The sequence below is a fragment of the Papaver somniferum genome, chromosome 8, assembly GCF_003573695.1.
Source record: "Papaver somniferum cultivar HN1 chromosome 8, ASM357369v1, whole genome shotgun sequence".
NCBI lineage: Eukaryota > Viridiplantae > Streptophyta > Magnoliopsida > Ranunculales > Papaveraceae > Papaver > Papaver somniferum.
The window spans coordinates 43903859-43920014 of record NC_039365.1 but is presented as its reverse complement, the minus strand read 5'-3'; the positions used below and the strand labels follow the sequence as shown (position 1 = coordinate 43920014).

The window sequence follows — 16156 nt, the reverse complement described above, 5'->3', positions numbered from 1 at the left end:
ACTTATAATCGGTAGGTTTTGTAATATATTTAACTCCCGATTAACGCTGAATCCAAAACACGAACCAAGAAATACTGCACCGACTACAATCGGAAGTCTGGGAAATATTTTGGCTTCCGATTGCATTCGGAGGGTAACAATGTTATCATATCCTCCGAATATATAAGGGTAATTTCGCTATTACGAATTACGCGAGATAAGGGCTGGCTACATTTTCCCTTTGGGTGACCTTTTTTGTTTTATTATTGGCCCCTAAATCCTTTTGAGTGGCCCCTAAAAACGCTAGGTTTAATATCTCCTCTCCCTGGTTGGTTTAATATCTCCTCTCCCTGGTTGGATCATCGAATCACTAAAATCTGTCAAGTACATTGATGCTAAGCACTTTAATGTCCCTACCGGATCTGCCGCAGTTGAACTTGTTGCAGGAAAAGAGAGTGCAATTGCTCAAGTTCTAAGACTAATTGCGAACAAATTCTATACCTTAACGTTCATTGTCGGTGACGCCAAGAATAGTTGTCATGGGTCAATGATGGTTGAAGCTTTCGCTGCTAAAGAGACATTCAAAGCTCCATTTACATCCAGCAGAAAGGGTGAATTCAAGACTTCAAGTTTTAAATTTCAAGCCATTTCAAACAGGACAAGGATAACTTTCATAGCGCTTACTATCACACCAAGTTAGATGATTATGATACTCTCTGTGGACCTGTGTTGGACCAAGTTAAGGTTTTATCCGTTTCTTAAAATCAGCAAGTAGTCTTTGACTGAAAATCAACAAAGACTCATCACCAAGTACGAGCTTATAATATTGAGCTTGCTTAGGCATCAATGGAGAAATTAACAGGGTTTGTCAGACTCAAATTCAAATGACGCCTAATGTAAAAATGTAAAAGTTAAACCAAGTTATCATATGCGACCCATTAATCTTACCTCAAACTGTTCTTCGATCAGAATTTTTTTACCGAACTCTGAAGTCTGCAATCTTCGCTTAGAAAAAAATAAATTGGGATCTCCTGAAAAAATGGTTGATGATTCTCTGTAAAGTAATCAACGTGGAAGTAATTCAACGAATTCACCCAATCTTCGATTAGAAAGCAGGGGACGAACTTGGTGATGGTGGTGGTTCAATCAATTTACCCAATTTTCAATTTAGGGTTACAAGTTAGAGAAGATTGAATATTCCATCAACCAAATCCGAACTCTGTAATCTAAAGTTTAAATTGAGTAAATATTAATGGAGATTTAGGGTGTGGATTTTGATGAAGATGAAACGAAGAAGAAAGGATCGAGAGAGATTTCTGCTGATGTTCGTTCGGTAGAAAGAATAGAAGATTAGAGATAGGAACAAGAAGAAGAAGAAAAAGGGAGGAAAAAATGATAATTTGGAGGTGGCCGGGATTCGACCCCAGGACCTCTAAGCTATTCCCGTGTTTTTGTTTTTTCATTTGACAAAAGTGTCCTCAACATTTCAGGTATTTACATCTATTTAAAGAAGGAAAAAAATTAAAGAGGGACTGTGTCATCCTTTCATCGTTGAACCAAATCCAATCTTGATATGTGCAAACATATCATTTAGTGTTCTGGGTGAAATTAGACGAAGCCATTAGAAGAGAAGGGAAGAATTATCAGATGCGAAACAAGACGAATCACAGAATCAGAGAAGAAGAATCAGATACAAAGCCATGCTCTAGAATTTCACTATTTTCATAGATAAGCCCTACTTGGTTACACAATGGCATATATATAGCCAAACCTAAAACTGCAAATATAAACTACCCTAACTGCCAAGTACATGTGTACGGATCATTCCATTCCCCTTAAAAACAACCTTGTCCTCAAAGTTGTGCACAAAATACAGACATGCATACGTAACAGATTAAGAATGAATTCTTGGCATAGTTAATTGTATGTTACTATATACAAAAGTGGAAATCAGAGAGAGATATAATTGATGTAGTTGCTTATAAAACGATCAGCATCATTAGATATGACCACATCAAAACACTTCTGTCTTCTTCTTTTACTGCTTAATAATGGCTTCATATATGCATGTCCGCAGTAGTAAACTCCCTTGTCCACGGGTGATGACTCTAAAGTAAAGCCAAATATAAATTGTTCATCTTTGATCAAGGAATCTACTGTTAGTGATTCAGAATTTCAAAAACTTGATTCCTTGATCCGCAGAACCACTTCAGAAACAATCATAACATTACTCTTTATTTTCCTAGTATTTATTTAGAATTGATAAAGATAATTAGGATAAACCGTACGACAAGATCGAACGGCTCTGATACCTATGATATGTGCAAACATATCATTCGGTAATCAGGGTGAAATCAGACGAAGCCATTAGAAGAGAAGGGAAGAATTAACAGATGCGAAGCAAGACGAATCACGGAATCAGAGAAGAAAAATCAGATACAGAGCCACGCTCTAGAATTTCACCATTTTCATAGATAAGCCCTATTTGGTTACACAATGGCATATATATAGCCAAACCTAAAACTGCAAATATAGACTACCCTAACTGCCAAGTACATGTGTACGTATCAAATCTTTTTTGTGAAATTGGAGGAAAAATGTCACGCTTCACATTGACATTAAGTCACCATATATAGGGTCCTTCCTCACTTCGCTCGGTCGGGCCAAATATAGAAATTCTAGGACATGATCATGGCGTATTACATTGTTATATAAAAGTTGATAGTGTTCCCATTTCTGGCTCGTGCCAGATCATTTAAATGGAATTTCCACTGCTTAAGAGCTGAGTTTCAACTTAGCAGCAGGTTGATAGTTATGGAAGAATCCCATGTGATGTAATCCACCAGATTGGATGCGGTTGCCAAAACTTAATTTCCCTAATTGATTGCGGATTGGCTGCTTAGGCCTACGAAGTAGCTTGGTGTTGGCCGCAATAGATTATTACAAGGAGTTATAATATTTCAACCCAATTTCCACTCTCTTCTTTCCCGTTTTTTTTTTTTTTTAATTTTATTTGAACTTCTTCTCCTTTCTCTGAACTGCTTAAGGCGAAGTTGCATTCAAGGTTATCACCTAATCTTTCTATTCATATTAATTTTGATTCAGAGTAGTTCCATTTTGCTTGCAGTAGGGCTACACTTCGGGTTTTACAATTTGGGGATTAGAAAGAAATAGTAGTCTTGTAGTTGTAAGGTTTTTCAGTGAAATTAGGGTTAGGGTTGTAGTTAATGAAGTTGTTTACTGAGTACTGCTATGTAAAAGTTTTGTTGGAAGAGTGAAAATCACTCATTTAAAATTGTGTTATGTATTGGGTATTATTGTCACAGTTGGCCTATAGGATGTAGAACCTGGCTGATTTTTCAGTGGGTCAGCAGTATTTTTGGATTTGGGTTTGGTGCAAAAGGGGTTTATTGTTTAGTTTATCATGTTGTCGAGACTTGGATTCCTTTCTACATATGGCTGCAGTTCCATGCATTTTTATCATTCCCATATTATGTAAATTTTCGATTCTTTCCTACTGGCAGAGTCTATAAGATTAAGATGACACTCCCCACTGTCTCTATCCTTAGATGGCTTTAATCAATTTTCTTCTAAATGTTCTCCAAATGTATAGATACTTGTAAATGAAATGTGTTTAATCCTTTTAGTTCCAGGGGAACACTGTAATTCTGAAAATGTTATTCCAAGATTGCCACATGTTTGAATTATTCTTAATTAACATGGTAAGAAAACTTGAAAAGTGTGCACATCCTGAATTTTAGTGTCCGTTATTTTGTTGACTGTTAATTTGTTAAATGAGTAACTAGTACTTGTTAGACATTCAACCCTGGGTAAGTACAGTGTCACTAACAGTATGCCATGATAGAACAATTTTTTCTAAGTTATTTTTGGACATTGAGTTCCTAAGTTCAGCGTCATAATATGAACATTTTTTTTTTGTGATCTACAAAGGCTATATGAGCATCAATCACGAATTAAGTTTCCTGTGTCACCAATATACGCTTGTAGAAATGACAATATACGGGGTAGATTATTAGGATATGCAATGTTGTCGGCTCATAAGCCTAACAATGACTCCAAAAGTCTTCAGACCTGAATGACATGGAAATCGCGTTGATATGTCGCACTAAAGTTAGAATCAATTCTCGTGATATGAGTCTCTTATAAAGCATATTCGTCGTTTGATGTTCTTTGCTGGTACAGTCTTGGATACAAGGAAGTTTTCAGCAAGGCGCATAGTGCAGCATTTTCGATATCTCCCAAGTTTTTTGGCACTTCTAGCGAAAGAAATTAAAAAACTCACTTTGGTATAATATCATCATCTTGCATGTTCTGGTTATGTTTTTACATATCGTGTTTGACTACTTGAATTAATCTTGATGTTTCACGGATAACTGTTTTGATTGGATTTGATTGTGGAACTGCTTTTATAGTAGCACATACAGATTTATATACAAACGATTACTACATTAGTATAAGTGTTGAGGTAGGTACTGCTAATGAATCACACCTTAGATCTTAGTAATCTAAGGTGCTTTCGTTGGAGCCTGGAAATTGTAAATTAGGTAATGTTGGAAAATGGTATGGATGCTTGACTATATTTGACTGTTGCTTATGGAGAACAATAGGAGTACATGCTATTAGTCCTAGTTTGCTATATTTCGTTATGGCCGATGTTAGTGTGCAACTGATCTAGTATACAGAGAAAAGGAACAAACTAAGAAAGGGTAAATGGGGTAAAGAGTTGCTCTCTTACCATGGGTAGTTTCTTATGTTTTGAGAACTGTCTTTTTTATCCTGTATAGAGCAAAACAATTTTCTGTAGAGTGTCGGCTAACTTTTTTGTCATGAAATTTGTATTCAGTTCTTGTGTATCCAGTCTTTTGAATTTGTTTGAAAATTGTTGTGTTGAGCCTGATGAACTAGGGTTTCAGTATTTCTAAGTTTTGTTTTGTTTAGTTAGAGGTTCAATTTTTGCTGACTTAAGTAATTCTTTGTGTATTAAGGTTATAAATTGGGGGAAGATTGATCCGTCAAGGGTCGAAGAATGCTTCTTCGGTGTCCTTTTATCACATCCTGTGGTGACCGGCGTTATTTAATATCTGGCTTAGATTCTAAAACTCATCATACAGCAACCTTAGAAATTCAAGGTTTAGGCGTTGCGATGAAGAGTTTTAAGAGTGGAAATGGAGCTTCATCTGTTCAGCTCAAGAACCACATCACGTGTTGCCGATCATCCAAAGAGGATTCATCTAGTTCAGTCAGACAGGACGAGATATCTGTACATGGAGTGTCTAACAAAGTTGTTGGTGTCTTGGGAGGAGGGCAATTGGGTCAGATGTTATGTCAGGCAGCTTCACAGATGGGTATCAAAGTAATAGTTTTGGATCCGCTCGAGAACTGTCCAGCAAGTGCTCTTGCATACGGCCATGTAATTGGTAGATTTGATGATAGTGCTGCAGTTGAAGAATTTGCAAAGAGGTGCGGAGTATTGACTTTTGAAATTGAACATGTTGATGTTGCTGCGCTAGGAAAGCTTGAGCAACAAGGGGTAGATTGCCAGCCTAAAGCCTCAGCAATTCGAATAATTCAAGATAAATACCTTCAGAAAATACACTTTTCTCAGCACGGGATTCCAATGCCTGAATTTAGGGAGATAAATGACGAAGAAAGTGCAAGGGAAGCTGGGGACTCATTTGGGTATCCTCTTATGATCAAGAGCAAAAGGTTAGCCTATGATGGCCGTGGAAATGCTGTTGCTCATACCAAAGAGGATCTTTCTTCTTGTGTAGCTGCTCTTGGAGGATATGGTCACGGTTTATATGTCGAGAAGTGGGCGCCATTCGTGGCGGAGCTGGCTGTCATTGTTGCAAGGGGAAAGGATGGTTCCCTTTCATGCTATCCTGTGGTTGAAACCATTCACAAGGATAACATTTGTCACATAGTCAAAGCACCTGCAGAAATACCATGGAAGATCAAGGAACTTGCTACTGATGTTGCGCAAAGAGCTGTCAGGTCATTAGATGGAGCTGGTGTCTTTGCGGTCGAGTTGTTTCTGACCAAAGATGAGCAGATTTTGCTCAACGAAGTTGCTCCCAGACCTCACAATAGTGGGCATCAAACAATAGAATCTTGCTATACTTCACAGTACGAGTAGCATTTGCGAGCTGTTCTTGGTCTTCCACTCGGTAACTCTTCAATGAAGACCCCAGCTGCTATCATGTACAATCTACTCGGTGAAGAGGAGGGTGAACAAGGATTTGCTTTAGCTCATCAACTAATTGGAAGAGCGTTGAATGTTCCTGGAGCTTCTGTTCACTGGTATAACAAGCCAGAAATACGGAAGCAGCGCAAGATGGGTCACATTACAATTGTTGGCCCCTCCATGGTCAATGTGGAAAATAAACTGAAGTCCTTGCTGAGTAAAGAAGATAAAATTGCAGATGGTCAGAGCCAAGCTACTCCGCTTGTTGGAATTATAATGGGTTCTGATTCAGATCTCCCTATCATGAAGGAAGCTGCGAAGGTGTTGGACATATTTGGCGTGCCTTATGAGGTACGAATAGTTTCAGCACACCGGACCCCCGAACTGATGAATGTTTATGCTAAATCAGCTCATAAGCGAGGCATTCAAGTTATAATTGCTGGTGCTGGTGGTGCAGCACACTTGCCAGGTATGGTGGCATCAGAAACTCCCCTACCTGTTGTAGCTGTTCCTATACGCGGCTCTCAGTTAGGGGGGCTCGACTCTGTCTTATCCATGCTCCAGATGCCAAGAGGTATTCCAACAGCTATCGTTGGTATAAATAACGCAGAAAATGCAGCTTTGCTTGCTGTAAGGACGCTGGCGATTTTATATCCCGATATGCAGGCTAGAATGATCCAATATCAGCAAGACATGACGGATGATGTCTTGAGGAAAGGAGACAAGTTAATGGACCTTGGTTGGGAAGGATATTTAGATTCTAGATAAGCTTATCTGAACATTAAAGTCTTCAATACTAGTATGTCTTCATCCGTCAAGCTTTACCTTTCTCTTCTTTTGCGTCAAGCTATGAAATGCAATAAATGACAACCTTCTCTTCTTTTGCGTTTATAATCCTGGTAACTTTGAGTATAATAAGCATTCTTTTACCGATTGCCCTTTCACAAGAATGGAATCATTAATGATTTTCAATTTGATTTAGCGCCTTCCAAGTTTCATTCTTGATGTGTCAGGCTGCACCCATATTCTACCAACTTTAACTTATCCGGGCCAATTTCCCAATTTTATTGATTTCTTTGTGCTCGTCTCCAGGCTCAGCACGAAAATTGTCCCTGGCATGGGGACAGGTGTCAACTGATTAAGCACACATGTTGCAAGGAGTCCACCAGTATATAAACAGGTTAATGTCCTTGAGATGAAACTGGATAAAAGATTTGTCCTCAAAACAAAACTTATTAGGGTTGGGTGCCCTAAAAGTTCCCTTTATAAAGAACATCATCCCCATACTTGAGACACAGATTTCCAGCTCCAAAACCAAAAACATCCTCCGCAGTTTTTGTTTTGCAAATCAAAAATGGACAAGGAAAACGAGAAGATCAACAACCATCAAGAAGTAAAAGGTACTGAAAATCTTAATAACCATCTTTGTCTTACTGATATTTCTATGGAAATGAAACCTCAAGTATCATCTGATAGTAGTGCTATTAGTAAAGTTGATGAAGTCTCTGATACTAGTAAAGTTATAGTTCTTGCTAATAGATATGGCAAAACCCCAGCTAGTGATAATTCCATTATGCGTAATATACTAAGCAGAATTCCATCAAAGTTCCTCATGAGGTTCAAATCTGTATGTACACAGTGGAAATCAATGATCGAAACAGATTCCCACCTCATCCATTTACAGTATCGATTTCATAGTCGTGAAAAAAGACCACTCTTGTTTATCAGCTCACCCCCACCATCAGAATCTGGTGAACCCGAAAGAGGAGGAAATATTGATTTCACAATGGTTTGTCCAACTGAGGTTCATAAATTAGAGTTGGATCGACCTAATTTTGGTATACCTAAGCAGACTGTGGCTGGTTTAGTGTGTATTACTTCTGCTCGTGAAGCTTTTATGAGCTTTCTCATTTACAATCCTTGCACCGGAGAGAGAACGCCATGGATAGATACGCGGAATGTCAATGAGAATATTGGTGAAGAAAGAAAGCGTGAAGTTCATTGCATTGCATTTGGATATAGTCCAAGAACAAAGGAACACAAAGTCCTGTGGATATCAACTATGAAGAAAAAAGGAGTAGGAAGAGGCCTATCAATGTGCATACCAAGCCAGCCGTACACCGAAGAAGGTCAAGTCTTCTGCATTAAAAAATTTGAGGATGGTAAAGAAGCTGGAGTGTTTGAACATGCTGATGGTTTAGAAGAAGTTGGAGCTGATGAAGAACAAGTCTGTGAAGTCTTCACTGTGGGTGAAAATACATGGAGAAGGATCAATGCAGTTCCACCTTACAGTTTACTAAGTAAGGTTCGTTATGTGGGAGACGTTGGCCAATACAACGAAGAAAGCAAATCTGTTTATGTGAGGGGTAAGATATACTGGAGGTTCCGGTATACTTGCAAAGGTGAAGTGTTAATGGTGTTTGACGTTCGAACTGAGAAGTTTCTAGTTATTCCCATCCCTGGATATGTCACTGAGACCCCCTGGAAGTATCCACAAACTGTTGAGTTATTGGAGGTTGAAGGTCGTATAGCTGTTTTGAACTTTACACCAGGTTGTCCCATTTCGCTATGGATACTTGATCAAAATGATGGTATCAATAATTGGACATATGAGAAGGTGAGAATGCCTTGTGGCTGGAATGGAAATCTAGATCTTTCTATTGAAGCTATTTCAGGTACAAATTTTATTATCCTGAAACGACAGATGTCAGAAACTACTTATCTTTAACATCGTGTCAAAAAAGTGTATAATGCATTTACAGTCAATGAAATGTATGGACTCAATTATCAGCCTGGTGAATTAAGAGAGATTCTCACTCTAGTCGACAGCCTCGCACCAGTTTGCACAAAGCGCTGCAGCATGTTTTGAAGGAGACGAGGTGGCTGGTTGAGTCTGAGGTAACTTATATCTTTTCAGTGGGTAGTAGTAGGTATCTTCAGATCATAGGTGTGCTGGAGTTTGTTTAGAGTACTGAGTATAAATTTGTACTAAGGTTAGAAGTCTCATTTTGGGTTACTGATAATATCACAAGTCATGACTATTACTTTGGATTATGGGGTATTACTTGGAGGTTATCCCTCGATCTTTTTGTTGGGTATTCTCTTAAAGATTATGTTGTGTGATGGTTTTCATTTTGCTATTTTGATCAGTGAAGCTTTTGCTCACTTCTCAGTAGTTTAGGTGTCCCTTTCAAGCTGGACTGTAAATTCAGTTAGCGGCTTGGTCATGTTTCCGCTTGTTGCTAGCTTAAAGTTCCCCGAGTCCTGTAATCTCTATCTTTCTTTTAGCATGTGGAAGTTAATGAGAACTCGATATATCATTTCCTTGACTAGATTGTGTGATATCCTCAATGTAATGCAGTCTCTGTTATTGTTCAAGACCCAAGTTGTGTGAAATCCATTTTATAAACTGCATCTAGAAAACATACCAACCTCCAGAAGATAAATCCTTGGTGCAATTGCTTGCATGCATTTCACACTGTCTCTCCACCTATCGACCAAGAGTAATGATGAAATCCATGCAGGCGATAGCACTATGGATTGATTGGTAAAGACCTCTGTAGCCACATTAACTTTCTGGGTGAGATATGATAGGGTGAAAATATCAGGTATTTATAGGCGAAATGGGCTTGAGAATTGATATCTAACATTCATTGCTTTCCACTGCAAACATATATACGTCCCGAATATGTCTCAATTGTATAATATGTTACCCTGAATGTAGACTCAAAACAGTTTGATGGGAGAATCTTGTTATCATTGCTATGATATCTTGCAAATTTTATTGATTTAAGAATCCTCATAATGATTTCATTTTCATTTTTTTTGAATGACTTGGGAGTCATTAATCAATAAACATACTCATTCTAAACTTAAGAAAAACAAAACCAGCGCGGTATCTTTCCATGAGAAGAACAAAAACCAGTGTAGTTGCTCAAATCAAAAGTTTCCGAGAGAGAAACAGAATTCACAAGTACTTAATGTTCTTGCAGTGAGATCAGGGTTTCCCAGTTCCGGCATTACATTAAGATAAGTGAATTACGTTACATGGTACAATAATCTAACAATAAAAAATATGAATTACGAATTGTACTCATTGCCAATGATATACAACACTGGAAACTAGTCGAGCAAACCTCGTTACCAGTTCTACCTCTAATCGATTCCGAAGCCCGGGTTCAATTCTTCACCCAGCATCTGGTAGTTCCTGCTTTTGAATGTTCAATCAACAAAGAATTTTGAACATACTCCGTAGTACCTAAAGTAACTAAAACTGTACTCTGTACCCGCAAGTCTATATTTGTTCTACCTTCCTGTTATAATTTCTGATCTCTAACACTAAAATTCAAAATTTCCCCCAGGGTAAACTCTATCTAGTCGGTTACCATGTTGTTTGTTTTGTCTGGAACTGGAAGCTTCTCCAGGACCTGGTTTATTAATCTGAACAGAAGGTACAAGTGTTTCTTTAATCTTCTCTTTACCATCCTTTCTCCTGTTATAGTTACAAAAAGAAAAGAGAATGAGCAAAAGAAAAACAGAAGAATTCAAATTTGCATAAAACTAAGTCGAGTAAACAACTGGTGATCTCCGCAGGAAAAAGGATGGTCAAAAACTCACCTGAGTTGAAATAAGAGAAACACACCAAGTAGTGTAACTCCCCCAGCAACTGATTTCAGTACCATAGCTTTGCGCTGCTTACTCTTTGGTTGTTCCCCATGTTTCTCGATCTTTAGATTGTCTATGTCCTCCTAAATTGCATCAACAATGTTTAATTTCACATTAAGAGATGAGAGAAAAAAGAACAAACCAAATGGTTCAAAGAATAAATTTGGAAAAAACCCGAGAAAGTCCACCTACATCCATTAACCACCTTGCTATGCAAAATATGAAATAAAAGTGAAAGAGTTCATCAACAATTCACCTTGCCGATGGTGTCCGTGGTATAGACGACATCCTTGTCCTGACTTGTGGCAGCTTTCTGACCTACTAGAAAGTTTTTTTCATCAACAAGATGTTGATCATTATTATCTTTGTGAACACTAGTTGCTGGTGCTTCATAAAGATCATTTTCTGGACTCAGTGCACTAGCGCCTAACGGAACATCATGATTATGATGTACAACTAGTTTATCTACATAAAGAATGTTGGGAGTCCCTGTACCATCACAATTGTCAGGATCAGCATCAGACCCTTCTAGACAACATGGAGAAACAGGAGATGTCAGCACTCCAATATCCCACTTGGAACTTTTCAATTTATCAATGTCCTGAGCTGCCAAGCTACTCGGTTCATGCATTTGTGGGAAATACCCGTCATTACCACCATGAAGATCTGCTTGGTCATTTCTGTTATAGATAATTCCTGCTATATCACTTATTGGGACAGAGAAGGATTTTTCATCTGGTACAATAGAGTTTTGAGTTTCCCCAAAGTCCGGTCCCGTTTCAGCGCCTGCTAGGGGTTTGCAGGCAGACCCAACATCCTCGTAATCAATCATCTCCAAAGGTTCATAGTCACTCACAGAACAAGCATCCATCAAACCAGAGTCCACCATTTGAAGCTGTGGGATATCTCTATTGAAACTGTCATCTTCTGCTTCAAACGGATCTTCATAATCTATTGTTCCCACTGTACCAGAGATAGAGTTCCCACTGTAGGTAGAAGATACTTCAAAATCTTCTATTTCCTCGGAAAAACTTCTTATAAGCTCGCATGTTGAATCCCTATCTACTGAGTTAGAGCCGAGAGAATTTGTATGCCGCTGTAAATTAAACGGCAACGTGTTTCCACCCTCATGACTAACAAAACCTGCATTACCCGATTCAAAACCAAGATAATCTCTTTCCGATGTATAATCTCTCAAAGTTTCTGCTCTTGGCGGGTAATTACTTTCTGGGTGCTGCTCATGATGTGAGCCGTTCATCACAGAAATGCTCATTGACTGACATGCACCACTTTCACGTTCCACTTCACCCTGAGCTTCCACCACAGGTGTACTGTGCGTCGAAACACTTGAAACAGGGCTATCAGACCCAAATGCATTATAATTACTTTCTGCATCATCAGACTCTTCCGAATATGAATCATGCTGTTTGACACAGTCGGCAACCCAGTTTTTCTACAGACAGAAAAGACAAGACATGAGAATCAAAACTGGTGAGATTTGACACAAAGAACTCTATCTCCAACTTGAAGTTGATATGCAAATTATTACAGATTATAGACCTGATGTCTCACCTGACAGTACTTTGGTCTTGTATCCAAGCCTGAATCTGAATCAGCAGAGGTCAAAATTCTATATTGTGCTTTCTCCAAGCTTCTGCGGATGCCTTTCACCATATCCGTTGGCATGGCTATTGTATAGGTGACAACATCAAAATCTGGAACCTAACCAAAAAAATATACACAATCCTGTTCCCCTTAGATTCTCATTAAGTTAATATTAACCGTACTTGAGTAACAACAGAACATGTAATTAGAAAATACATAAAGGTAAAAGCTTATGGGATATGTATGTCCCATGTCTTACATTTAAGCCTCTCAACCTGGCTTTCTTTGAAAGGGAACGAATGCACATGCAAACTCTTCGACTACCTTTCTTCTCGACGACGTCTGATGGGGAAAATAGATCGATCCCTGTCAATCCTAACATATTGCAGATCTGTAGACATGATAAAAGAAGAAAAAAGGTAAAAAGAAAATCAGAACCAGAGAATTTGAATTGAATAACAATCTCAGATATTCGAGACACACTTTTCTTCCCATAGTTTAAGTAACTCAAACACTTGCATGTGATTAAATTATACTCCAGTATTAGGAAAGGCCACTGCTTCGAAGTGGTCCAAACTCCAAAGTTTTAACATGAAGTGGAAGGTCTGAACATGGGTGTCTCCAGATATATTGATGGTTCATGGAAAGAGGTACATATTTGGTTATGCAGTGGCTAGCAGTTAGAGGGTATCCGTAAATGTACTGGTGCAATCCATGAATCAATTGGATGCATATTCGTTTTTCCTTTTTTAAGATTACTAAATTAGTATCTTTTTCTCTATTAACTCTCTATCAAACTCTTTTGCTTTTTCTTTCTAGTCGTGTTTTTTTATTTGGCATTATCTTGAATCTGCTAATCTATCAGACGTGAATCATATAATTCAATCCCGTTCAATCTATAATGGACCATGCAGTGAAGGATTCACCAATCCAGATTTGACTACCCTTAGTTGGACTATCTAACTCAACACCTTGTTTTCATGCAAAATATTATGCTCCAAAGTGCCATCAACTGCAAATATAAGACGTCTTTTTAAGATTACCAACAATTGACATATTAGATATTACATTTCAGTTGGTTGAAAAAAGAAGGCAACGAAAATTTTTAGTAGCACCTACCTTCAAAAACGAGTCGACATTAGAATAAGGCATGTATCTCCTACTTCTCTTTCCAGATTCAGCCTTTTCAGACATATAAGCTTTTGAATTTTTTAGATCCTTACACTTGGTCAAAAGCATTTTCCCAATTACACAGGAAACTTGAAACCTATACACAAGACAAAATAAAAATCGAAGTTGTCATATAAGATGGATATTAATATGGTATTAGGTGTTCAGATTCACGATTTGACTTGTGACTGTGGGACAAACTATGAACAAAGAGCATAAAGCTTGCTAAACTAAGTACAAAAGCAGCAGTATACTGTACATATCATCCAATCTTGAACTAAAATGAAAATGAGAAATCAATATAAGTACATACAGCAATTTTCCATCGGCAAGTAAATCAGCAATAAGCACCTCCTCATTCAATCTAGTATGCAGTACTTCCCCGAGCCATATTCTTGTTTGAGTCTGCATCATGGTGAAGACCAAAATACATCATACAGTGAAACCAAATGAACAGTAAATCAAGATTGGGATTTTTTACAAGATGTAGCTCAGTAACTAAGAACCACATGTGATACATTTCTTTGGACTCAAATTGATCTAAAAAAACAAAAAGACTCCAGTATCATACTAAAACATGATCCAAAGGCTAAATCACAAAAAAAAAAATTCCGTTCGACTAACTTCTGAGGTGTTTCATTGAATTCAGAGTCTCGGATGTTATCCTAAAATGGCAGAATGCAACCAGCAACATTCTTTGGAAAAAAATGGATCAAGTCGATTGACAAACATCCCCTAACATGTACACCGATGTACAAATGACAGCATCCATCAGTGGTTCAATGATTAATATGACCACATAAGAGATAGAAAGGAAAAGGAAACAAATTTAATTCTTTGTATTTCAAAACAACCCATAGAAAATAATTAAACACTTCAATGGCCACCCTTCTATTCGGAAAAGGTCTTTGGATGCCAATGCCATAGTGTACCTTAAAACGAGTATCTCGCAGGTAAAGGGGTCAATCTCTACTACATAACCAAGACCTAAATTTGCAAAAACGATATGCACTAATACCATCACAATTATAGTCATTGCCATCACATCTTACTAGCAATTCGAAGTTTTCAGCTCCATTTACAACTACTGTATGTATAAATAACGGCAAGCCTGAGCCTGTGATATGCCCTATTTTCATACCACACTAAACCAGCAAAAAGATCCCTCCTTTGCAAGTTAGAACAATTAAAAGAATACAATGCGAAAACCCACAACACTCATTTCCATCCGACATTAATAAGAACAACAGCAATTGGACAATCAAAGTTAATCACTCAATAAAAGAGTTCCATACAAAAAAAAAAAACAAAAAAATGATTTTGTTCATACCCACTTTAGTATCTATCTCACATCACAATATGCACCAATACCATCACAATTATGTTTCATTAACACATCCAACCCTAACTAACATCATAGTCATTTCCATTACATCTTACTAACAATTCGAGGTTTTCAGCTCCATTCACAACTACTGCATGTGTAAATAACGGCAAGCCTGAGCCTGTGATATGCCCTATTTCAATACCACACTATACCAGCAAAAAGATCCCTCCTTTACAAGTTGGAACAAGCAAAAGAATACAATGCGAAAACCCACAACACCCATTTCCATCCGGCATTAATAAGAACAACAGCAATTGGACAATCAAATTTAATCACTTCAATTAAAGAGTCCCATACTACCGATTTTTGCAGCAAGCAAAAAAAAAAATGATTTTGTGCATACCCAATCTAGTATATCTCAATAAAGAAACAATCTTGAACCAAAAAAATACTCATCAAGAAAATTCCCACATTAAGTAAAATGAAAAACCCAAACTTTAATTTTGAATTTACCTGCAAGAAGACATCGTCCAGTTCACGAAAACTTGATTCAGTTGAAGAAGTAGAAGTAGAAGAGTCAACTGAGAATCTACGAAGCTCAGGTGAATTAAAATCTCTACCCATTTATAAAGTGAGAATCAAATCCCACTCAAAAACAACTTTTTGATCTGCTGGCCCCTTTAAAAGAAAAAGAAGAGGAATCAAACGAGGGTTCGCAGTTGTTTCTTAGATTAGATTATGTTATTCTATTATTTCTATAAGGGAACTGTTCAGGGTGGGGACTGAAAGAGAATTTGCCTTTTGTGTTTATTTATGATTTAACTTTACCTGTGGTGGTCACTCGTGGATCTTCTCTTTTTCAACTTTACTCGAGTCTTCAGATTTTCTCTTTCTACTACCTTGTTTCAAGAAAACTGATCCTTTCATTGCATTTTATTTTTTTCTAAAATTAAAAATAAGGAAATGCTATTCACCTCCCTATTCACCTCCTTCTAATCTAAGCACTACATCTCTATCAAGATCCTCATTCAGGTTCAGGTGGGGTTCACCATTCCCTTAATATGGGGTTTAGATTGTAGGGAGGTGAATATGAAGGTGGATAATAGGAAGTTGAATAGCATTGCCGTTAAAAATAAGTCAAATTAAAAAAAATAAATGAAAATATCATTTTTCCTTTAAGGCTGAACCTGACTTGATTGGGGTAG

General features: G+C 37.7%; 3 protein-coding genes and 1 pseudogene across 4 annotated transcripts; 3 read left to right on the top strand and 1 right to left on the bottom strand.

Moving 5' to 3' along the window:
• The first annotated feature begins 295 nt into the window (after nucleotides 1-295).
• Nucleotides 296-853, top strand: LOC113305506 (annotated as a pseudogene).
• Nucleotides 854-3014: 2161 nt separating this feature from the next.
• On the top strand, nucleotides 3015-7077 carry LOC113301126 (phosphoribosylaminoimidazole carboxylase, chloroplastic). The gene is made up of 3 exons (XM_026549894.1): nucleotides 3015-3043; nucleotides 4183-4286; nucleotides 4986-7077. Exon 3 carries the CDS (start codon nucleotides 6179-6181, stop codon nucleotides 6950-6952), a length of 774 nt encoding a protein of 257 aa, XP_026405679.1. The 5' UTR covers nucleotides 3015-3043; nucleotides 4183-4286; nucleotides 4986-6178; the 3' UTR covers nucleotides 6953-7077.
• LOC113305505 (phosphoribosylaminoimidazole carboxylase, chloroplastic-like) lies at nucleotides 5027-6136 on the top strand. The gene has a single exon (XM_026554527.1). It carries the CDS (start codon nucleotides 5027-5029, stop codon nucleotides 6134-6136), a length of 1110 nt encoding a protein of 369 aa, XP_026410312.1.
• A 3075-nt stretch (nucleotides 7078-10152) lies between the features above and the next one.
• LOC113301298 lies at nucleotides 10153-15712 on the bottom strand. Of its 2 annotated transcripts, XM_026550067.1 has the most exons (8): nucleotides 15465-15712; nucleotides 13938-14029; nucleotides 13574-13721; nucleotides 12714-12845; nucleotides 12422-12571; nucleotides 11106-12302; nucleotides 10802-10932; nucleotides 10153-10676 (listed from the first exon to the last, which is right to left on the bottom strand). In XM_026550067.1, exons 1-8 carry the CDS (start codon nucleotides 15573-15575, stop codon nucleotides 10523-10525), a joined length of 2115 nt encoding a protein of 704 aa, XP_026405852.1. In that variant the 5' UTR covers nucleotides 15576-15712; the 3' UTR covers nucleotides 10153-10522. The 2 variants fall into 2 exon arrangements, with proteins under 2 accessions (XP_026405852.1, XP_026405853.1); XM_026550068.1 differs by lacking the exons at nucleotides 13938-14029; nucleotides 15465-15712 and adding an exon at nucleotides 13424-13466 and having other exon boundaries at nucleotides 13574-13702.
• Between the last annotated feature and the right edge of the window lie 444 nt (nucleotides 15713-16156).

Excerpts from the sequence above, each read along its gene's own strand:
- LOC113305505 (XM_026554527.1), top strand. The coding sequence starts at position 5,027 with ATGCTTCTTCGGTGTCCTTTTATCACATCCTGTGGTGACCGGCGTTAT.
- LOC113301126 (XM_026549894.1), top strand. The coding sequence starts at position 6,179 with ATGAAGACCCCAGCTGCTATCATGTACAATCTACTCGGTGAAGAGGAG.
- LOC113301298 (XM_026550067.1), bottom strand. The coding sequence starts at position 15,575 with ATGGGTAGAGATTTTAATTCACCTGAGCTTCGTAGATTCTCAGTTGAC. Across the intron at positions 12,303-12,421 it reads CAAGACCAAAGTACTGTCAG|AAAAACTGGGTTGCCGACTG; the intron begins GTGAGACATCAG and ends TTCTGTCTGTAG. Across the intron at positions 10,933-11,105 it reads CCACGGACACCATCGGCAAG|GAGGACATAGACAATCTAAA; the intron begins GTGAATTGTTGA and ends GATGCAATTTAG.